The 23191-nt window shown below is 64.2% G+C and overlaps 1 protein-coding gene across 11 annotated transcripts in view; it reads left to right on the top strand.

Annotated features, from left to right (window-relative positions):
• The window catches only part of MAD1L1 (mitotic arrest deficient 1 like 1), a 319758-nt gene that overhangs the window by 230594 nt on the left and 65973 nt on the right, over positions 1-23191 (top strand). For 9 of the 11 annotated variants that reach the window (XM_036074189.2, XM_036074187.2, XM_036074183.2 and 6 more), the window contains 2 exons: positions 85-175; positions 22600-22807. In XM_036074189.2, the coding sequence (XP_035930082.1) occupies positions 85-175; positions 22600-22807 (299 nt within the window). The other 2 variants (XM_036074201.2, XM_036074200.2) reach the window with 2 other exon arrangements.

The following is a 23191-nucleotide window of genomic DNA, read 5'->3' as shown; positions in this document are numbered from 1 at the left end:
CCCACAAACACACCCCGCCCTCCGTCTGTCGGAATGGATGGGCGAGCTGCTGTGTATGTCCTGATGGTCCGGCTCTTCTTGCAGGTTGAAGATTGAGGAGCTGGAAGGGGAGCGCAGTCGTCTGGAAGAAGACAAGAAGATGCTGGAAATGCAGCTCGAGCGGTTCACCCTGCAGGTGCGTACTGGCGGGCGGCCACGGCTGGAGGCTCCTCCCAGACCTCCGCGTTCTCCCGGCAAGCATGCCCTGCCCTCCCGGCTTCTTCCTGCGTGTCCGTGCCTCCCACATGCACAGACGTCCCGTCTTCTGGGTCACCAGACTCAACCGAGTTGGGGCCCTCCCGGACGCACGCATCCCTGGCTGGCTGAGAGCATGTGTCCCAGAGCCCAGCACAGAGGGTGTCCTGCCTTCGGGCCGCGTGTCACCAGCCCATGGCCCCGGGCCTGTGCTCCATCGGCGTTGCTCCCCTCCCCCTGCACTGGCCACGGCCCGTGGGACCTTCTCTGTTTGGGCTCGAATCCAGGCCCGTCCCCATCTGCCTGCAGCCGCGAGGTCACACTGCTGTTCACACCGTTCACTCCGACTTTGTTTTTCACTGTTATCCTCCTGTCTAAATTGTTCCATGGCAAGGAACCTGCAGGTTTGTGATTACCCAGATTTTGGACAGGCCATTGATTTTATCTTGACACCTATTAGAAGCAAATCAAATCTCTTTTTTGTTACCGATTCTTGGAGTCGGGAGAAGTGACAGCTCTGATGAAGCGAGGTGCCGTGAGCCATGGCTCGCAGCGTTCAGCTCTGGGAGCCGCACTGGTTTAATTGGGCCGCGGTCCTCAGAAGGGAGAGCTGGGCTGTTGGCAGGTCGACCCCAGCGGCCCATCAGCCGGGCCCTGTCAGAGCAGGGTTGGCGGGTGTCTCCTGCGTGTCCAGTCAGGCACAGCCTGTGAGCGGGGCTCATGGCTGCCCAGGCCCCCCCACCGCGTGATGGGGGTGCAGGGAGCCCGCTGTGGCTCTTGGCAGGGTTTCTGGGGTGCGGTGCAGGTGAGCACTGTGGCTGATGGACGTTCGCCATCCTGGGAGATGGGGTGTCCGGTGCTCTTCCCATGTCACGTGTTCCTGGGTGGAGATACTTGGAGCTCCACGCCGACCCTCGGGTGGGGCAGAGGTCTTGCAGCAAGTCCTGGAGCTGCTCACGGCCAAGGGCTGGGCACCTGCTCACGGGGGCAGGTGGCGTCCGTGTCCGTGGGAGCTGGGGGGGCCGGGGACAGGCTTGTGGGGCCAGGTTTCCGTCATGCTGGGGGCTCAGGTGCATGTGCGGGGACGTGGCGGTACTCCCTGAGCTCGGCCACAGCCCTGGGGTGGGGGTGGCAGGGCTGAAGCGCAGGGGAGTGGGTGGTGGAGGCTTCTAGATAGCCTCGCACCGCTGCCTCTGCTCTGGTGGGTGTCCCAGGCCTGGGGACGTTTGCTGGTCCCGCGGCAGTGCCGTCTCTGACCTTGAGCGGCAGCAAGAGGAGGGCCGTGACAGTCTGTCCATGTTCCCGCTTGCAGCTCGAGTCCATGAGGGCGTCCCTGCACCTAGAGTGGGGCTCGTCTCAGGAAGGTCGGCCACGCACCATCACTGTGCTCTGCAGACCTCTCCCTGTGTCCACGGTCCTCAGTAGGAGGTCCTGCTTCCCCGTTTCCCTGATGAGGAAACGTCCGGTCAGGGAGGAGCAGTCATTCGGTCGAGGGCACCCAGCAGGAGAGGCAGAGCTGGGCTGGGCACCCAGTTCCCTGTCTCCTGGCCCGCTCCCCCGCCGGCCGCACCAACCCGCGTCTGTCGTGTGGTGCTGTGGGCGGGCAGAGGTTGGCCCCCCAGGGCTGAGCTGACTGCTCCGGAGGGCGTGGGCGCTTGCTGTGGAAGCAGCGGTTCTGTGTGACCCAGATGCCGTCCCTTCTTCCGGCTCACGACGAGCGCCGGTCAGCCCAGGCCCTGCCGAGGGTGCGGAGACACGGGGGCTCTGTCCTGGAACCCTGACCCCCCCGGACAGGCAGGAGTGAAGGCGGCGAGTCAGGGCAAGGTGAGCGGCCATGCTGGTCACGCAGAGCGGACAGGAAGAACTTGGGTCTGGCTGGGGTCCAGGCAGCCGCGAAATGGGTGTGAAGGCGACTTGGACGCTCAGAAACAGGAGGGCATCGTGGGGTCCTCAGCTGGACCCGTCCCGTCCCTTGCCTGGGTGGCTTTAGGCATGTTGGCTTTCCCATGTGAGCCCCCAGTTCGTCCTTTATAACTTTGGGGTAACCATGTGCACGTGGGGGTGCCTGGGGAGAGGAAACGCGTGTGGAGGGCAGAGACCTCACCCCTTCACCTCTGCGCCGGGGCCTGGGAAGCAGGAGGCCTGCCACGGGTGTCTTCGCCCCTGCTGCCCAGCGAGCCCCACACAGTCCAGCCGCGGCCGGCGGGGCGCTCCTGTGCGCATGCCCTCCTCCCTTTCCCCTCTTCCCTCTGCGGACAGGCTTCAAGTTGGGCCGCTTCGAGGAAGATTGATTAAAATCAGCTGCAGTTTGACTTAATTGGGAACATATGCTTGGAGAGGGAGCGCCACTAGTTAGAACTTCTTGTAATCAGTTCACAGCTGGTTGGTGAGGCAACAGCTCCCGTCCCCAGTCCAAGCCTGCACCTCGCTCTCCGGACGGCGTGGGGCGCGGGCTGCGGGGGCGGGGCCGTTCCCACGCTCGACCCGGTGCCCCAGCCCACGGAGGGGCCCCCGCCACCCGCGGGGGACTGCTGCTGTCTCGTGCGTGCCCCCCTTTAGAGATGGGGAAACCGAGGCCCACAGCCAGTGCATGAGTGGCTGGCTCCCAGACCCCTTCTGTAGAGGCAGGATGGGCTGGGCCAGGTCCAGATGTCCCGGGGCTGGGAGTGAGCAGACCACCTGGACGGCTGGGCCTGGAGGCAGGGGGCGCCCTGTGCTTCCCGTGTGGCTGCCGGAGCCAGGGGCTGGCCACCACGGCCCTGGGCCCCCTGCTCCCTCCCACCCCGCCCCTGCCCCGCACACCTGTCCGCGGGCCTCGGTTTCCCAGAGCCAAGAGAATGATTGCGGAATGGCAGTAGGACTCACGTCCCATTGGCCTCTTCTCGGTGGGTGGGCTCTGGTGTGGCCTGTGGCCCTGGCCTCAGGCCACTTTGGTGACCGCGGTGACAGCTCCCAGGCCGGCCGAGCAGGGCCCGGGCCCCGCCAGTGTTAGTAGTAACACTGCTGTCCCGTGCCTTACCTTGACGACACACGTGCTTTCGCCATTCGTGTTTCTGATAGGCCAGATGTGGGGACGGTGACAGCCACGGGCCACATGAAGCTCTGGAGGTGCAGCCGAGAGGGGCGGTGGATGCGTGTCTGTCAGCAGCCCTGGCCGGACACCCGAGTGCACAGCACAGCCTGGCCGCACGCTTGCGCTCTGGGCCCTCGGCCCCTGGGTTTGCCCTAGCGCTTGATGAGCATTCTCAAACGTACAGCCGGGCGAATTCCTCCGTGGAGACCCGCTTACCCACCACCCACATCCGGGCACGAGCATCTTACTGTGGGGGCCTCCTGATACCACCCCTCTGCCATCCATCAGTGCTTTTACATTTTTCTGATGCGTTTTAAAGCAAATTGCAAACATCTGCACCCTTCCCTGTAAATGCTTCAGCGTGTAATCAAGCAGAATTCTTCTCTGGGAGTGGAGCCCACGTCTCACTGCCCCTCCATGCTGCCTGATCACGCTGCTTATTCAGCCAGGTGACCATCGGGTGGGCGCAGGTCCCACTTCCCCCCAGCCCACCCCGCGCGCCGGCTCCCCCGGGGCTGGGTGGGGCTCCCTGTAGCCAGCCGGCAGCGCTGCTCAGGAAAGGGACCAGACTGCAGCCCAGTGACATTTGAAATAAGTATCTTTTTTGGAAACGGAGTGGGTAGAAAATTGCTGGGTTGCCTGTGAGCGGAAAGCTCTCGGTGCCCGTGGAACCGTCCCCGCTCCCATCCCTGCGTCAGCAGGCAAGCAGCTCTGTCTCATCAGACCCTCCCGGCCTCCACCTCCTTCCCTCTTCTTGAGTACGAGGTTGGGGGGGTGCCCTCCCCCCTCTGACGCTGTGACAGGATGGCCCCCCTGGTGCCCACTGGTTCCCTCCACCTGCAGGTTCCTCCTGCCTGGCCTGGGCCCCCCCGGGGACAGACCTCCCCCCACCCACCTGCCAGGGAGCCCTGAGCCGAAGGCAGGCCTGACCTCTGCTTCTTAGAACCCTCCTGCTCTGTTCCCCTGCGGCCTGTCTGGCTGCTGACCACGCCCTCGGGCCTGTCCTGCCCCTGGCTGGCCCTCTGCCCACAGTCCTGCAGTGCTCTGGGCTCCTTCCTGGAGGGGCCGAACCCCACAGGCCATGTGCTGGGGATGCGTGGGTGGAGGGTGAGCCCCAGAGGGGGTGACCGGAGCAAAGGGCTCTGTGTATGGCATCTCCGTGTGTGTGTGTGTGTAGGATAAACTTCTGGAGGGAGATCATGGGATCAGGGGTCCCTGTACTTACTCTGGTAGATTCTGCCGTGGGACGGCGTCGACCGCAGCCTAGGAGAGCGCCGGCTCCCCGCGGCCTCACCAAGAGTGCACTGTGATGCCAGGAGATCTTCTGCCCCCGCGGGTGGGGGGGTAGGCCAGTATACTTTCAACCTTCAGTCCTTTCATTACACGCGGGAGTGAGGGCCTTTAAGTACGTTCGTGTGTGCTAATGTCTGTGGGCCGTTTTTCAGATGGGTTGTTGGTCCTGTTGATTTTGTGGAGCTTTTTGTATTTTGAGGAGTTGCGGTGTTTTTGTTTTAAGTTGTGACTGTATTTTCCAGTTGATCGTCTGTCTTTTGACTTTGCTTGAGGCGTTTTTAACGGAGGACAGGTTTTGGTCTTCGGGTTTTTCTGTAGGTGCGTTTGTCGACATTGCGTCTGGGCTCAGGTTGTGCAGGGCTCTTCCACAGCGGTTTTGTTTTTCACGTGTGAGTCTGCGTTGATGCGGCGTTCGGGTACAAAGCCCGACATCAGCCTGTTCCCCAGCGGGGCTCCTCCCGGTAGCCCCAGGACCGCTCACTGCACAGCCTGTCCGTGCTGGGGTGCGGGGCTGCCCCCTCGGGCCTGGGTGGCTCCCCCGGCTGGTGCGCCCCGTCCTTCCCGGCCCCGTGACCTCTCCTGCAGGATTTTCCTGGCATCTCTTGTTTACTTTTATGTGCCCCCTGGAATGAACGTATCTAGCTCCCCCAACCAATGTAGAAATTGTTAGGTTTCGTGGGAGATGAGGGTGAACCTCTGGGGTCCAGACATCGTGGGACGGTTGCTCTTCTGCGCAGGAACGCTGCTGTGTCTGCATTTACGGGGTCCCCGTTGTGCCCCACTGGAATGCTTACAGACAGGTGTTCCTCTCCTATGTTACCTCTGGCCGGGGGTCTTTCCTTCGGTGTCCTGGCCGGGCGAGCGCACATGCGGACTCTGAGCTCCGCTCCAGAGGTTTGTGACCCCCCTCGGGGCGGGCAGGCGTGTGCCCTGGACCCGCGCTCCTGGACGGGCGTGTAAAACAAGACGCTTGAGGAGAGAGCCTCCCTTCCCCACCGTGGCGCCCGGCTGCTCATGTTTATTAACGCCGAGGACTAAGAAAAGCCAGCTTGCTGATGTGCACTTGTGTGGAGACATTTCGACAGGCACTGATTTCTTTTGATTTTTTTATGAGGAGAACGACGTGTCTTGAATAATAAGCCCCTTCACATCCCATGAGCCGGTGCCAGCAGGCGTCTCCGCGGGGCCGCAGACCCCCTAGGCTGCTGGCCCGGACGGCCTCTCCCCCGTGTGCACACGGGGTCGTTCCACCTTGTGACCCTCAGGGCGCCGGGCCGGCCTGCTCTGCTGCACTGGGACCACGTGGCCTGGGGGGCGGTGGCACCCGTGCTGTCTGTGGCCCCGGCAGCCTCGCCGCTCTCAGACCGCGTGCGGACACCTCCTGCCCTCCGCGCGCTCCTCGCCACGCGCTCCTCGCCACGCTTTGTGTTACCCAGCCCTGTAGGAGCCTGGACACCGGGCGTGATGAGAAGTCGTGTGTGTCCTCTCTAGGCACGCTGAATTTCCTGAGTGGGCCTGGAGTGTGGCGGCCGCGGGGTGAGGCTGGCGGGCGGAGGGCAGCGCCCTCGTCCCAGGACCGCCCGTGGGTCCTGAGCCCTGCTCAGCCGGCTGCAGCCTCGTGCCCAGCGGCGCCCGTGTGTCCCTCCCAGGAACCGAGGCCCCGAGCCCCTGGGGCAGAGCCAGGAGAGACCCGTTGTCCTGACGCCGGTGCGGGGCTCTCCGGCCATCGCAGCAGTTCCCTCAGGTCCCATCAAGTCGGGGGGCGTCCATGACCAGAGAGGCAGAAGAAGGGCCAGCTTAGGGAGCACTTGTCCCGGGCTTCCTGTCCTTTGTGAGTGTCCCAGGACTAGCGGGACCCCCGGCCCCACCCTGCATGCCAGGGTTCTTCCACAGGCCCCTTGAACAGCCTGTCACCTTCCTCCCCATGAAGCCCCCACCCTGGATTTGCGTCCCAACCTGCTCCTGTTGACACCGGCAGAGGTCGCAGCCCCACCAGATGGGGGTCTGAGGTCGGCTGCCGGGGGGGTGCCGGCTCTGCTCAGCCCTTGTAGGGTTGTGCCCCGTCCCTCGTGTAGACGCGCGAGTGTTGGCCTGTGTGGCAGGCTGTCCCGTGTTGGGGAGCCAGGCCAGGCGGGCATAGGCCCAGCTGGGGGGGCACCCGCAGCACGTCTGCCCTGGTGGAGTCCGGCAGACGCCCCCGTCCCTGACCTGCAGCACCGTCCCTGGGGTACACGCCACGGAGGTGCTGTGGGCACTGGGGCCAGACTGCCCCCCCCCCCCGGCAGAAGTCAGGTGCTCCAGGGACAGGAGCTGGATGGCAGAGGGGCTTTCCGTGTGCGCGTTGGTCCCCCCGCCCTGCTCTGTGCGGCGCGAGGCAGAGGTGCGGCAGAGAGGGCCTTTGGGGGTGTCTTGTGTGGCAGAGGCCCCTTCTCCCTTGGCGGCTGTGGTTCTCGTCTGTTCAGTGGGCAGCCTGCACCGGCACTTAGGGAAGAGGGGGTCCTGTCTGCGGAGCGCATGGCCCTCCCTGTCCCCTGCTGTGTCCAGGCGTCTCTGGCCCCACCGGCTTCCTCGGGGAATGTGTGTGGGGACAGAAGATATGGCTGCCCGGGAGGAAGACGGCAGCCCAGTGGGTTATGCTGTCAGGAATCCCGTTTGATGAGTGAGGGTGTTTGGGTCGCAGTCATCAGAACACCCAGTGCAAAGGGGCTTCGCTAATCCAGCCCCGCACCGGTTTCCCTGCTCTCTCCACTTTGCCTTCCACCTGGTCAGGCCCATCTTCCTGCGACCCAGGGGCTCTGCTGGGGTCGGGGCTGATGTTTCCTACACAAGCGCTATTCCAGGGCTCGGGGCCCAAAATTCCTTCTGAACGTGGTGCCAGGCCCCACGCCCTCCCTATACCACAGCCTTGGCCCGAGGGAGGGAGGGGCCCCGTGGGCTGAGCAGCGGTCAGTTGGCCAGCCAGGTGCTGGGTGTGGGGTGTCCGACCCTCCGCGAGCCAGCCCACCGTGCTGGGCCCCACTGTGTGGGTGCTCCTCTAATCTGGGGGACGGTACAGGCTGAGGCAGCCGGGGCCCCCCTTCCCTGGGCTTGTGTCATGGGGGGAGAGACAAACAGTGGGCTAAGCGTGTACACGAGTGGAGCGCTCAGATGGTGATGTGCAGGAAAGGGAGCAGGCCGTTGGGAGGGGCTCGGGGACCTGGCAGGACCACGTGCACTTGGTTTCCTTCGGTGGCACAGAGGACAAAGAACGTCAGCCTCCCAGGCCTTCTGGGGCTCTCCATGGAAGGTTCTGGAACACTGAGGGGACTGTCAGCCTCCTGGGGCACTCAGGGCTCTCCACGACAGGTTCTGGAGTAGTCAAGGGAAATGCCAGCGTCCCAGGACACTCAGGACTCTCCGCGGAAGGTTCTGGATGAGTCAAGGTTGCTTGGAGAGTGGGTTTCTTCGGAGTATGAGTATCACCCTGACTGTTTTCTGTAGTCACATCTGTTCCCTTTAGATAAGATCCCAGTACCGTCCAGAGCATTCCCAGCTGCTGACAACCCGGGACCACAAGAAACAGACCACGGATGTCCTGGCTTCAGAGCCGTGTTGACGTTGAGCCTCTCGGCAGCCCCACAAGGAGGGAGGTGCCAACCGGTTACAGAATTCCTCTTATGGGAAGGTGATTTTGCAGAGGTGGTTTACGGACAAAATGCTGAATTCTAGAACTGCCTCACGTGGGGACTTTTTAACGCCCCACCACAGATGCTGTTACTGATTTTAAGAGCTGCTTTGTTTAACCACATGACCCCACAATTCCGCTCCTGGGGGTGGAACAGATGCACACCCCCGTGTTCTCAGCAGCATTATGGGGTCCATCACGGATGGGTGGTAACACAGTGTGGTCCGTCCACACCACGGGGTATGACCTGGCCTGAGAAAAGAAGGAAGTTCTACTCCAGCACAGGGACGAGCCCCGAGGACACGAGCCAGACACGGAAGGACACGCATGGGGACCCCACTCCCACGAGGTCCCGGAGTCAGACTCACGGACAGAGGGTAGACGGCAGGGCTGGGGCTGGGGGAGCGGGTGGGGGTCCATGCGTCACGGGAACGGGGTCTCACTGTGTGGGGATGGAACATTCTGGAGCCGGACGGGGGGACGGTGCCCGTGAACTGGACGCTGAGAAACGGTAAGATGACAAATTTTATTTTATGTGTATCTTACCACAATGAAAAAGTAACGTAGGTGGCTCTGTTCAGTACTTTCCGACACGTGTGCCACAGGGCCCTTGAGCAGGAGAGGCGAAGCGCCTGGCATCCATGGTGAGTGCCCAGGGCAGCGGGCAGCTCATCCCGCCTCTGCCGGTTCCTCCCAGCTCAGGCGGGCGGGATTCCGGCTGCAGCCACTGTTGGCTCCCTGTGATGGGGAGGCCGTGACCGCCAGGGCCGCCCGACTCCAGGAGCTGCAGCTCGTCGGCCCAGCCAAGCAGGGACCTGGCTCGCCTGCTCAGTGACGTTGTTGTGGGATGGCAGGTGGGCGGTGTCCCGAGCAGCGGCCTCCAGAGCAGCCGGACGAGCACACGCAGCAGCAGGCCTGTCCCTGTCCTGATGTGACCAAGCTTCCGGAGGGCCCAGCCCCTGGACGGGAGCATTAGGTGGGCTTGTTGGCCGGGCAGCTGAGCCAGCGTCCATCACAGTCGGTGGCCAGTCCTCCCTCCCCCGCCTCTGCTGCCCCCACCCAGAGTTTAGCCAGTGCCGCTACCGGAACAGCCTTCTCTGGGGGCCTGTAGGCAGCCCCCGTGGCAGCAGCTGCCTGCGTAGGTCCAGGGAGTGGGGGAGGGCGATGGCCATCATCCAGCTCTCCTGACCCGGACAAGGGGTTTCCGGCCTCCCTGCAGACTGCGGACCAGCCTCTCAGGACAGGTCCCCTGGGTGGAAGTCCAGGTGGTGACCGGCTCACCGGCCTCTGCCTGCTGAGGGGAGCTCGAGGTCAGGGGCAGCGTACAGAGAGCACGCAGGCCGGCGAGGTGGCACAGGAGACCCACAGAGGCACGTGCGGCAGGGACAGGACGCGGCAGACGGACGGGCGCACGCGCTGACGGTCTCTGCCGTCTCCGCTCTCCCTGCCCCGTCCCCCCTCCCGACCTGAGTCAGGGCCCTCGCCCACTGGCTGGCGGAGCTGGGGCCCAGCCCAGACTGGTGGGACACGAGGATCTGCTGGGTCTGGTCTGGTGGGGACCCTGTCCCATCTGTGCAGAAATCACCAGTGGCCTCTGCTCTGCCCTCCCAGAGTCCAGCCCCTGGACCTCTCCGTCTTCCGTTGACCTGTCCCTTCTGCCACCACTTGGGCTGTCGGGAGCCCCAGGTGCGCTTGATAGAAACCCAGGCTCAGAAGGGGGCAGTTTTGTCAGCGTTTGCTTCCTCCCGAGCAACCGTGGCGGGGACGGCGCCGGAGCGGGCCCGTGAGGGCGGTCGTGCGGTTCTGCAGGCTCTGCCTGGCCAGGTGGCCGGCCCTCCCGAGGCCCAGGTCCCCTAGAAAGCGAGGCCGCCCTGTAGGCGCTCTGCCTGGCCAGGTGGCCGGCCCTCCCGAGGCCCAGGTCTCCTAGAAAGCGAGGCCGCCCCGTAGGCGCTCTGCACTGGCCAGGTGTGTAGTACGAGGCAGGTGTCCCGAGCGGGAAGAGATTCCAGTATGTGACCACTAGCTCTAACGTTCTCGTGGTTTCTGGGCCAGTCTGGGGGGAGAATGGATGAGCCCGGTGCTGATGGCCGCAGGGGGAGTGAACGCGCAGTGTGGGGGCGGGGGAGGCCCCTGTCCTGTGCCCCCGCCCCATGTGCCGTGGTCTCTGCCCCCTCCTTGCTTCGAGGGAGCAGGTTCGCACCTGGGCTTCCCTGCCCCCAGTTTGCTGACGGCTCTGGAAAGGCTTGGGTCCTCCACACGTGGGCCCGTGTGGAGACGCAGCGGTCTGGGCTGCATCTGGGAGACGTGAGCGAAGCCCGTCAGGATTGACTCTGGTTTTCACGCCGGGGGTCCTGCTGGGCTCTGTGTACTCAGCAAAGCTCATGTGGTTGAAGACTGCTCACACGTCCCCTCTCCCCCAGCACTTGGGAAGGTGAGAGGTAGCATCCCCGTCTGGGAGACCAGCAACTGAGGCTCCGAGCGAGCGAGACTTGGTCTCGTCTCAGAACCAGTACAGGGAAGTGCCCCCTCCTGGGGCTGCTCCCGGAACCCGGAGGAGAGGCTGAGCGGCTAGCTAGGCCCGGCCCCTGCTCAGGCCGAGGGAGCTCTGTGCCTGGCCCGTGTGGCTGAGCTGCTGGTTGTGTGGGGGCCAGGGAGGGATGGGCACCCCCGCTCGTCTCCGGGAGGAGGGAGGCGTTGATGTGCTCGTGGTGTTGCTCACCCGCCCCTCTGGAGCTCCGGGCCCCATCTCGGCTCACCTCCCGAGGTTAGGAGCCTCGTGTAGGCAGCTTGCGCCAGTGCCCAAGGTCACCAGAGCTTTCCTTGCGGGTCCTGCCCTCCTGCGTCTTGGAAACATCATGCCTCACCAGCAGAGCTCCGGACCAGCATCATGGCCGGCCTCTGAGCTGGGGCTGGGCTCTGAGATGCAGCACAGTGGCCCCCAGGCTCTGTCCTCCCTCTGCTGTGCTCCTGGAGCTACCTGGGAGGGTCTTTGACCGGGGGCCCCAGGCCCCTCAGCAGCTGCTGTGGGTTGTCCCTTCAGGGCTGGCCGCGGCGCTGGACACAGTAGGCACACAGAGCCCCGTTGTAAACCAGGACAGCCCACTGAGAGGTGCAGCCTTGGCCACAGGGACTGCGGAGTGCCCAGCTTCTGATCAAGCCTCTGTCCTGGGGGACAGGAGGGGAAATGGAGGAGGGGGGCCGGGCCTGTGTGGTCCCTGGCATCTTCTTGGCCATGTTGGCCCAGGGGCAGATGGAGGCTTGCAGAGCACCTGTTGCCCCCTCAGTGAGATGTCTGTGGCTTGAGGAAGGGACCTGCCTCTGTGGCCACCAGCCCTGGGCCTCTCTCCCCATCCCCGCCCCCCCTCCCCCAGCCAGTGACCAGTCCTGGGCAGGTGTGTGGGCCTCCAGTCCTCTCTGGGCCTCAGTTTCTCAATCTCCAAGCCAGGAGGTGGGTCAGCTGGTCATGATGCTGGAGATCTGGGGGTGGGGGTGGAGGCGGGGTGCTCATCCTGTGCTGCTCTGTGGGACCCCTGCCCCCATTCCCTGCACTTTCCACATGCACTGGCCCGCTGTCCCGTGGGCTCGCGCTCCCCGCTCTGAGGGACGAGGCCTACCGTGTGCCCAAGGCTTCAGAGCCAGGGAGTGTCCCTGTGAGCCCAGTAAGCACCGGGCAAGAACCCCGCTGGCTCCCCCTTGCCCGTGAGGCAGAAGGACACAAGTCCTGTGCCTGCTGACCTGCCCAAGGTCACGTGACTCCTGAGCCCCGGGAGCACCAGCCCTGGGCCTGTGCAGAGCGCGTCCGCAGGCTGGGGTAAAGCAGGCCGCAGAAGACACAGGGCCGGGGTGGGGGGGGCAAGGTCACAACGGCAGGGCCTGGGAGGGCCGTGCTCCCTGTCTAGGAAGCCCGGCCCTGAGACCCAGCAGGCGCCCCTGAGGCCCCCGCTCTTCTCCCGGAGCTGTGCTTCCTTCAGCCGGGAGAGATTGATTTAGCTTTGAGGCCGGGTGATTTATAAATATGCATGAGGACCAGCACTTATTTAACCATGCTGTTTAATTCTCTCTGCGTCCCTGCCTCTTCCAGCAGGGCCTGTTGGTATGCGCGTCAGGCCCGGGTGGCAGGCGCCCTCCCTCCTGTGCTGTCGGCCAAGGGGCAGCCGGTTCCTCGCCCCGGCCGCCAGGGCCCCGGGCCAGGCAGGGGACCCTGGGGCTCGCCCTCCATGCAGGCCTGTGCGCCCTGGGCCCGGAAGGTCCTCAGGGATGGTGGCCCCTGCCCTCGCTCTTCTGCAGACGGGAGAGGGCCAGCACGGTTGGGGGCAGAGGGGCCCCAGATGCTGCCCGCCACCCCCTGCCTGCAGGACTCAGGATGCACAGGGGGCAGCCATTCCTGTGAGCTAGCACAGAGTCAGGGCGGAAGAAGAGAATCCTCCAGGCTCTGGGGGGGCAAGCGGGGCGCACGCTGCGGCCCAGCCCCACCCGGCCCACGGCTGCTGTCCCAAAAACGTGCGGCAGGCGCCCCCGCGACCCCGGCCACCCCGTGTCTGGCCCTGGCCTTCTGCTTTGACTGGGTGGTTCTTTGGCAGAAGCGCCCGTTCCCGCCGCGAGTGACACAGGCGTGGGTCACCAGCTCGTCTAAGGAAGCCCAGAACTTTTCCCTTTGAGGTTCTTGTCAGGACCGTCAGCGCCTCAGCGGCGAATCACACAAGGCCACCCGTCTTCGGCGCATTACAGCCATTTCCCCTTCTTCTCAGAGCCGCCACCTAGCCGCGGATTTCAGCGGAGCTGCTGCTCTGGCCCGTGTGCATGGCGCTCCTGCCCGCACGAGCTGCTCCTGGCTGAGATGTCCCTGCTTCGTAGGCGCCTGCGCCACGCCCCGGGGCCTGCCCTCACCTCCGAGCGGGAGGTCGGCGACGAAGCAGAGGTCACACGAGGCGTGCTGCATGGGGTGACGCGCCGCCCTAAGAGCGGGGCGGGAGCTCGCAGGCAGCCCTTGGCGCTGCAGGGGCCCTGGCTCCCCTCGGTGGGTCCTTACGGGGCGCTGGCTGTGGGCCAGGCACTGGGTCCCCTTCACCAGTCTGGGGGACGGGGCGAAGCCTGGTCCTCACGGGCTCGCCGCCTGCTGGAAGCGTCTGTGAGCCCCTGCTCCCGGGGGCTGGACGTCCCATGGCGAGCCGGCCGGGGCGCCTGTGTTCTCCTCTGCTCCTGGGCCTCCCTGGTGTCCAGCACGCTGTGCTGCCCACACAGAAGCAGGAAGACGGTCTCCTCGCACCGGGAGGGGGCGGTGTGGCAGGCAGAGCCCCGTGGACGCGCTGCCCAGCCACGTGGTCCTGACACGGCTCAGCCCCTGCCTGCCCAGTGACCGCTCTATAGGGCGTGGGGGGAGGGGTGTAAGAATGGGGTCTGCGTGACATCCTAGGATGACCACGGTGCCCACGTCCAGTTTGGCCGGGCCACGGGCGGCTGCCCTGGGAGACCGTCCACTCTGGACCCTGGGAAGACAGCATCTGGCCACCTGGTCTGTGCACTCCCCAGTTCCACACCGGGCCAGACTCCTGGGAGGCCCCGACTGCACCCGCCAGCCTCACTTCCCCCTAACGTCCTCCAGCCCTCAGCTTTCTGAGCCCGGTGTGGAAGGTTCCAGGTGGCAGGCGCCTACGGACACCCAGGCCCTCGGGGCATTGACGCTTCATCTCAGGGACTAGGCCTGTGCAGCCCACCCCACCAGCCTGGCCAGCTGAGCAGCAGCTCCTAGAGTTCTGCCAGGACCCAGGCTGGCCTGGGCCCTACCTTGGGGTCTCAGGTCTGCACGTGCAAGGCAGCCCGAAGCACCCGCGTGTCGAGACCCAGCTGAGACAGGCCTGAGCAGAGTGGCCGGGCCCCTGCCAGGCGTCTCTAGGGAGGACAGCCGGCAGCACCAGAGAGCAGAGCCCTGCCCTCGGGATGGGGGCCTGGCAGTGTGCGGGGTCCGGGGGGGCTGCAGGAGCCCGGAGGGCCCAGGGTCAGGGAGCCCGAACACAGGAAGCTGGGTGTCCCTCAAGGAGGACGTGGCAGTGAATTCTGACCAGCCGTGGAGGCACGGAGCCACGACGGTGCTCTGGAGGCTCAGATGTTGCGGCCTGGCGGCCGGATGGGTGCCTCCTGAGGCCCTGGAAACGGGCAGTGCTGCTGGTGGGGCCGGGCGGCCTGTGGTCGCTGCAGTCCGCGTCTGGGCCCAGCTCTCGGGTCCTGCACAAGACAGTGGAGGGGTGCCCAGCCGGGCAGGTGTGCGCCCCCAGCTCCTCCAGCTGGCCCTGGGGTGACGCGGGAGTCGGGGGGCCTGCAGCAGCCAGCACACGTTCCCTCACGCAGCCCGGGGCTGCTCTCCCATCTGGGCGCCCACCGCTTGCCTTTCTTCTTTTTAAAAAAATAACAGCTTTATGGGGACAGGAGTCACATACCACATACATCACACATTCAGAGTGAGAGCGATGTAGTGGTTTTGGTCTCGCAGATGGCATACGACTCTCATCGCCTCGGAAAGCCATCCCATGCCTCCACTGTCTCCTGCCCCGTGGCAGCCCCCAGCCCACTCGCCACCCGCGTGGGGGCTCCTGTTCTGGACGTCGTGTTTGCGTGGAATCCTGTCATGGGTCCTCTGGGGGGGCTCCTCTCACCGAGCATCGTGTGTCTAAGGACTGCATGTGTCGTCGCGGGCGTCAGAGCTGAGTAATGATCCGCTGCGCCGACACGGTTCTTCCCGCCTTTGTTCTGCACGAATAACGATGCTGTGAACGCTTCCTCGTGGACATGGAGTTTATTTCTCTTGGGCAGACCCCGGTGTGCAGGCTTGCTGGGCCGTACGGTGACTCCACATTTAACTGCTCGAGGAGCTGTTACCTCGGTGGCCGCGCCATTTTGCGTCCACAGCCACGGTCTGGGGGGAGGCTCTGCCTCCTCCCTGCTCTCACCAACGCTCGTTACCTCGTGGGGACTTTGGTTTCCCTTCCCTCATGAGCGATGACCTCAGTTTTGGGTATCTTGTCACGTACTTACCCATTTCTGTGTCTGCTCCTTGCAGAAGTGTGTTGTCAGACCACCCGTCTTATAACCTGTTACCTGGTCTTGTCGCCACTGAGTCAGCGTCGTGGGTACGAGTCACGTACTCATGTGTGACTCACAAATATTTTTTTCCGTCCTGTACGTTGTCTTTTCCTTTTCTTGATGTTCTCGAAGCACAAGTTTTTCACTGTGACGACGTCTAGTTTTCCTTTCACTTTTCCTCGTTTCTAGCATCCTGTCCAGGAATGCATGGCCGAGTCCAGCATCACGAAGGCTTACACTCGTGTTTTCTTCTGGGTTGTAGTTTTAGGTCTTACACTTAGGTATTTGGGTGTTTGGTTTTGAGTTTGGCTTTACATATGGTGTGAGGTAGGGGTCCAGCCTCACGCGTTTGCCTGTGGACGTCCCGTGGTCCCAGCACGTGTATTAAAGCACTGTTCTTCCCTATTGAGTGGTGTTGGCACCCTTGTAGAGAATCTGGGCTCTTGATTCCCTTCTGGAGAGTTCACGGTCTGTCCCAGTGCCCAGTGCCACTGGCACCTTGTGGTGGAGGTGGGGGTCTTCATGCTGCCCCCCCTTCAGGGGGCTGGGTTATTCGGGATCCTCCCGAGCCCCTTGCAGCGCCACGTGCCTTGGGGAAGCAGCTGGGAACCGGGTGATGCGGGATGAGGGGCACGTGCCCGCCAGCTGGGTGCGGTCATTGTCACACACACGCGGTCCTCCAGGCCGCGGGTGCTTATTTCCGTCTTTTTCCCTGCCAGCGCGGTCTGCTCACTATTGTCTTCAGCGTGTTCTGGCTCGGCTCCGTGGGCTGGGACACTCCTCCGTCCCTGGCACCGGCACTCCGGAAACCGGCCTCTGGACGGGGCTCGATGCGGCCTGCCACACAGCCCGTACACGTCCCCGTGGGAAGACCGTCCTCCTCCTCCTCCCCCCACTTTCCTCCTCAGATTCTTTCCAACCAAGGTCAGCAAACCCGAGCCCACGGGCCAGGTCCAGCCGGCTGCATGTTTTGGCAAACAGAGCTCTCTGAAACCTGGCGGTGCCCGTCTGTCTACCGCCTCTGAGACCACCCCACGGGGCAGTGGTAACAGAGGCCGTGCGGCCCACAGACCTGAACCCTTGCTTCCTGCCCGCTCGCGGGAAGGATTGCCGGCCCACATGATAGCCGTCTCCGGCAGATAGGAGAGCAGCCCACCAGGCTCGTTCCCCTGGACCAGTGCGCCCGAGGGAAGGAGCCTCACCTGCCCCAGCCTTCGCGGCCCCAAGCCTCTGTCCCCTGACCCGCTCTCGACCTGTTTCCCCTCAAAGGAGGGTTTTGTGAAGGACAGAGTAGGACATGCACCGTGACCCAGGGCCTCTGTGCGGGGCCCTCGTCCCTCGTGCTGCAGTGCGGGCCCTCAGCCCCTGTGGCAGCGGGAGGGCCTGGGCTGCCCACCCAGCAGGGACACCTGCCCTCCACCCCAGCTGCCTGTGAGTCCTCCCACTTTCCCGCCACAGTCAGGACGGGGCAGGGGTCAGTGGTCACTCCTGGCACTGTGGTGACCCAGGTCGGCGCGTAACCCCTCGGCCCTGCTCTTTGCAGCATCCCGAAGGCCTGGCCCCAGAGCCTCCCAGGAGGCTGCCGCCCACCCGGTGGGGACCAGGATGCCCTTGGTGCCCCGTCTTGCTGCTCTTGTAGCCTCCCCTGGAGACAGCGTCCGTTCCCTGTTGCTTTGTTATAAACACCCCAGCTTGACACAGGGGCCGCCTTGTTCTCGCTGACTCTGTGCTGCTCTCCCCTGGGCACTATTTCCAGCTTCCAGCAGGTGGACCCGCAGGGAGGCTGGAAGAGCCAGGGCCTCTCGTGTGGCCTCCATCCCGGGGAGGCTCCGTCGGTGTGGGCGTGCAGCCTCTGGTGTGTCTGAAGAGGGCAAGCCTCAGCGCACACACTCAGACCTCGATGCACCACGTCGACCTAGAGGCCGAGGGGGACTCGCCGGGGAGGATTCGGGGGGTCGCGGGCACTGAGACCTGACCCGGAACCGTCCTGCTGCAGCTGCTTGTCCGGAGGGGGGGCTCAGGCCTGCAGTGGGTCTTCACGCTCGGGAACGTCTCCCGAGGAGCAGTCTGCCCCCGACTGCGGGGAGAGGGAGCGGGTTATGCCCGTGGGCACGTTTCTATCCCAGAAATGGGGCACCAGCGTTGGACGCTAATCCTCAGGCAGAAGCAGAGCAGAGTCAGGGTGGCACCAGCAGACTGTGGCTTTAGGCTCACTTGTCAGTTTGCGTGTGAAGAAGAGGGAAGCCAGCTGGGCTAGGATGCCCAGGATTGATCCGCCGTGGCTGCGCCCACAGGGCACGTGACGTCCTCACGGCCTGATTCTGCGGGGTTGGCCTGGTTGGGGAGCTCGCTCTCCTAAGCCCCAGCGCTGGCAGGCTTGCGCCACCTGGACAGCGGATGGCTGTGCTTGGCCATCCCCAACCCCCTCTGCAGGCCAGTCGCGGTGCAGGGGCGAGCCTGGGGGGTGGACCGCAGCCCCAACCCCTGCCCCAGGCCCGCTCAGCAAGGTTTCCCAGCGCCCGTGGCCGTCCTCTTCAGCAGAGTCAGGGATGCGGCCCCACCTGCCCCACCGGGTCCTTACGGCTCCACACAGGACGGAGGGAATGGGCAGAGGCCAGTCCCACACCCGGGGAGTCCGGCTGTGGCCCCCAGGTCAGCTGACGTGCCGGGGAGACCCTCCCTCTTCTTCACCCACTGCCCACGCGTTGAGGAAATGGTTCACAGCGGTGCAGAACTTTACAGTCTATGAGGGTCTTCAATATACGTCACCCTGTCGGTCCCCGGCGTTGCTCAGGGGTGGGTCATCCACGTTTTCCAGGTGAGGGAGCTCGAGGCCGTGCTGAGCGGTGTCGCCAGCAGGAAAGCTCACCCTGGCGCTGGCCACAGGTACCCGCGGGTGCCCTCTCCGTGACACAGGTGCCCCCCGCCCCCCAGAGGTGGAGGCTAGGCCACGGGGCTGTGTTTGCTGGGCTCTGCAGCCAGCCTGTCTGGGCTCCCCAGGTCAGAGGTCATCCCAGCCGGGGCACAGCGGCCACTGACCCCTGTCTGGGGTGGGTGGGGGTCCTGCTCTCTGCGGCCAGAGTTGTGAGGAGGGGGAGCTTTCGTAGCTCACCCCCAAACTGGGGAGACAACGCTTGGCTGTGGCCAAATTAGCTTGGGTGCCAACCCCGCAGAGTCATCCTCGCCGTGAATGCCCGGGGCCAAGGCCTCCCTATGGCTGGCCTGCTCATGTCGACCCCTGTAGAGAGTGGGTCATTTGTCCCAACTCATCAGACCCTCAGCAGCCAGTAGGAATTTTCTCCTGGGGCTCCTCCCTCTGTCCGCTCCCATCTGGCTAAGCCCTGCTGGGATCCTAAAATCCCCTAGCACGTTTTCTATACCTGCAGTTCACCCTCGAGGGGAGGACCGCCCCCAGATCGACATGGTCCTGGGTGGGAGCGGCGGTGCTCCTTCTCCCACCACACTGAGCGGATGTGTCTGCAGCCAGCCCGCTTCCCCGGGGGGTGGGATGATCTGAATAAAGGCTCTGTCCCTCCCCCACCCCGTCCATTTTCTCTGGAAGAGAGAGGAGAGACGTGTGGGCGGGAGTCACGGAGGCAGTGGGAAATGGGATTGTTGGAGAGGAGAGGGCAGATCACGGCGTATCGAGCGGGAAGGAACTGGCCCGGGGCTCCTGGCTGACGGAGACTGACGGGGTTGCGGGCCAGTGTCCTCCCGCCCGTCTGCTCAGGAGACACCAGCCTCCCAGAGCACCTGGCTCGGGGCCTTCCGCTCTCTGCTCCGGCAGACGCTGAGGCCTTTGAGACGGCCCTCTCCCTCCCTTGCCCTGCGGTGGTCCCTGTCCTTGTCACGGAGGCCAGGGAGTGACGGCTAGAGGCGTAGCCCTTGCTGTGACCCCACAGACGTCCCTCCTGACTGAGGAGGCAGCAGCCTCTTCCACGTGGGGCATGTCCTGGTGCCTGAGCCCCCGGGAGCCACCTTCTGCGTGGAGGGCAGGGGTGTCGCAGAGGGAAGCTTCCCGCGCCCGGCTCCTGCCCCGCCTCCACTGGCTTGGGGCACGGGGCAGGCCGTTTAGACCATAAACTGGGGCTGCGCCCAGCAGATCCAAGAGCATGAGGGAGAAGAGGTGAGACCCCCCCAGCTTGGCACAGGGTCATCAGGGTCTCAGAGCAGATCCCTGGACGGTGGAGGCCCGGCAGCGCTAGGCCAGTGGTCTCCAGTGCCCCTTCCCCTTGGGGTTCTCTGACCTCGATACGTGTGTAAGTCTGTGTATTGTGCGCCCACCGTGTGTGTACACGTGTGTGTGTGCGCGTGAGTACGTGCATGTGCACCATGAGCGTGTCTGTGTGCACGTGTGTGCACCTGTCTGCACACACGTGTGCACCTGTTCGTGTGTGTGCGTGTGGACCTGCCCTCGCTCCGGAGTGTGAGTGAACCCTGGTACTGTTGAGCGTTCAGTTCCCCGCGAGCGTCTGGACGGTCCTTGTGTCCGGGCGCCCCTTTCTGTCACGGCCACGGGGCAGGACAGCAGGAGTGAGTTCCACGGACTGACCGCGCCGGTGACCGGTGTCCACAGCAGCACGCGGAGCATCGCAAACACCCCGGAGCCCCCGTGCCGGCCCCTCCTGGCCTCCACGGCACAGAGCAGTGTGGCCTGCGCCGTGGGATGCGCCGGTGGGACTGACGGCGTGGGCTCCGCCGCGTCTGACATGTGCCGTCCGGTGCTGTGTGCGTGCCCGTTCTCGCGGATGGACGGCCTTGCACGTGGGGACCACACGCTGTGTGCGGTGGGCATGGACCGTGGGTGCTGACCCCTGGTGCCGTCTCTGAGGCCCCGAGTTGCCGGCCCTAGGATGTCGCCCTGCTCTCCTCGAGCAGGCGCACCACCAAGTGGCGTTTTCAGGGCGGCCGTGTCGTTCCCGTCCTCACCAGCACGAGCCCTGGCTGCTCGGCACCCGTGGTGCTCGGTGTTCTGAATCTGTTCGGTGCCGGCCAGGCGTTGCGGGGGCAGCACGGGGTATCTTGCCGCCGTGGTAACTGGCATCCCTCTGACGATTAATTTGCGCTCTATTTCATGCTTTGTTGGCCCTTTCGACACTTGTGAAGTGTTCACATTTTTCGCCCATCTTAGAACTTGAATTTTCTGCTTTTGCCTTGCCCGTTTGTATGAGTTCTCTGGGGATCCTGGGCGTGAGTCTGGGTCAGGTTTCTGTCTGTCCAGTGACCGCCTCTGCCCGTCTCACGCCCTGAGTGCAGTGTGCTTGTGTTCACGTGTGGCTAGTGCCTCGGAACCTGTTTCAGAAAAGTCTCCGTCTGCTCCAAGGTCACCGTGTTCTCGTGTTTTCTCCTAACAGTGTTTTGTTCTACCTTCTGTTTGTAAATTTGACCTCCCTCAGGAGTTGGGGTTTGTGTGTGCTGTGTGGTCAGGTGATTGGGGCATCCCGTGGCCCCCACACCATTTACTCGGGAGACGACCCTTCCCCCCCGGTCTCCGTCTGTCCATGCGTCGGTGGCTGTCGGTCGTCACCGCTGAGACTCAGGCGTCGTGGCATCTGCCACATGGTCCCACAGGCTGCATGGCTCATACGGGCCCTGGGTCGGGTCTGAGATTTCAGGTCGTTCCCCACATGCTTACTGAGTGCCGCACGGAGGCCGGGCCTCACTCGCTGTCCATCTCCGCATCGCTGACCTTGTTTCCCCGGGGTGGACGGGCCTCTTCCAGGCCGGGAGGGAAGAGGTGGGACACATGGCAGACAGTGAGGCCTTCGTCCTCCCAGCCGCAGCCTCAGGGAGGAGGAGGCTTCTTTCCCAGCCTTTGGAAGTGGCCACGCCTGGTCCCAGGACCACTCTCGTGCTGGTTTCCGGGGTCAGGCAAGAGGGGGTTCCGCGTTGGCCAGAGTGGGCCGGTGTCCGCTCACCGGGGTGGGGGCTGCCCCTTCAGGGAGCAGCGGAGGGGGCCTTCGAGGTGGGCCTGCTGGCTGAGCGAGGGTTCTCCTGGGGGGTGACCAGGGGCCCCAGCAGAGGCGGGTGGACGAAGCAGCAGAGAAGCTTGACACAGTGACTTGAACACCTGTGTCCACACTCTCGTAGCAGCTTTCTCCATAAATGCCCAAACTGGAAGCGACCAAGATGCCCCTCGGGAGTGAGCGGACCCGCAAACTGGTGTGTCCGCACAAGGCAACGTGACTCAGCTTTCTAAAAAGAAATGAGTCAGCAAGCCAGCAGAGGGGGGGTAGAGACTTCCGTGCACAGCGCGAAGTGAGAGCCGCCCATTTGACGAGGCTCCGGCTGGCCGTGTTCCGGAAAAGCCAGAACTATGGAGGCCATGAGTGTGGGGCCAGGACACGTGATGTGCATTTGTCAACACCCACTGAATCTGACCACACAGTGAACATCGACGTGTGTGTCGCTGTGACATCATCCGTGAGGCCCGCGGGTGAGCGACCTTCCAGTGCTCGGAGCAGTGCCCGAAGCAGGACCGGGGCCGACCTCGGTGCCTGGGCAGCCGGGAGGCTGAACCCAGAGGCACGAGGGCCTGCGCTCAGCATGACGCTCCCCTCGCGCGGCACGCAGGTGTTGGACCCAATAACCGCGTGGGGCTGCGCGGCCAGGGCGGCAGGGGAGGGGCCGAGCTGGGCCACGTTGTGGCAGGGTGTGGAGGTGGACGTCCGCGTGAACCTGTCCTCGGTGTAAAATAGGCACAAGTGGCTGGGCTCGCAAGTGTTTGTAGACTCGCAGCTGAGCGAGGCCCACGTCCACACTGGTAAGCCGTTGACGGCCCTTGTGCTGCTCGTAACGGACGGGGGGCACGGCCACGCGGGGACTCTGAGCTCTCGTCTCAATCTTTCTCTAAGTTTTGTATTGTTTTTCTACATCTGTGGACCCTGAGACACCAGGGTGTGTGGGAGCAGGGCCCCAGGCGTGAGAATATTTGCCAGTAGAGCGTTTTGAGGGTGTAGAGCTTTCGAGATGCCCCTCCTGTTTGCTTTTACAACTGTTGTGCGGGAAGGTGGCCCGAGCACCTGCAACGTTCCGAAGGGCTGCTTCGTGGGCTTTTCCATGTTTTCTCCCCCAGCTGCTGCTCACCGCTCCTTCAGGCGGGCAGTGGCGCCATCATGGGCTTCCTGATCAGGGCGTAGAGGCCTGGGGAGGGGGTGGCCGTCCCTGCCCTCACGCTCCGGTGTTGAGGCCCCACGTCGATCACCAGAGCCTCGCAGCGTGGGTCCAGGCTGTGCTGACCTGCCCTGTGGTCCTGCAGGGCAGCTACGACCAGAGCAGAACCAAAGTGCTGCACATGAGCATGAACCCGGCCAGCGCAGCCAAGCAGCGGCTCCATGAGGACCAGGTCCGGCTGCAGGAGGAGTGCGAGCAGCTACGGGAGCTCGTGCGCGCCCTGGAGCGAGGCGGCCCCGTCCCTGCCGGCCTGGAGGCCGCCGCCAGTCTGCCTTCGTCCACGGAGCTGACAGGTAGGTCCGCACCCCCCGTCCGTGGGCCGTCCCGTGGGCAGGGGGCGGCGGGAGGGCCTGGGACCGAGCACCTCGCGGCTGCAGGTCACGGCAGGATGGCACAAGGCAGCGGTGGGGAAACGCTTTCCAGCCCTTTTTCAGTGTACACGTGTCCCATCAATCATGAGTAGGTCCGACACTCGTGGAAACGGGTATCGTCTTTCACGGGGCTAAGTACCTTGCGCAGAGCCCAGCGCCCGCGCAGGTGAGCTCGGACTTGGGAAGCTGCCTTCCTAACGCGGCCACACCCGCCCTCTGCAGCCCCGCAAATCCGGGCGACAGCCCCCGAGCCCGCGGCTCATCCCTGCCTGGGCGGGAAGGTGACCCTCCTGTTCCCATGGAGTC

The sequence above is a fragment of the Halichoerus grypus genome, chromosome 6 (genome assembly GCF_964656455.1).
Source record: "Halichoerus grypus chromosome 6, mHalGry1.hap1.1, whole genome shotgun sequence".
Lineage (NCBI taxonomy): Eukaryota > Metazoa > Chordata > Mammalia > Carnivora > Phocidae > Halichoerus > Halichoerus grypus.
Note: the sequence above shows the minus strand (reverse complement) of the source record. Positions and strands in the feature narration are given on the sequence as shown.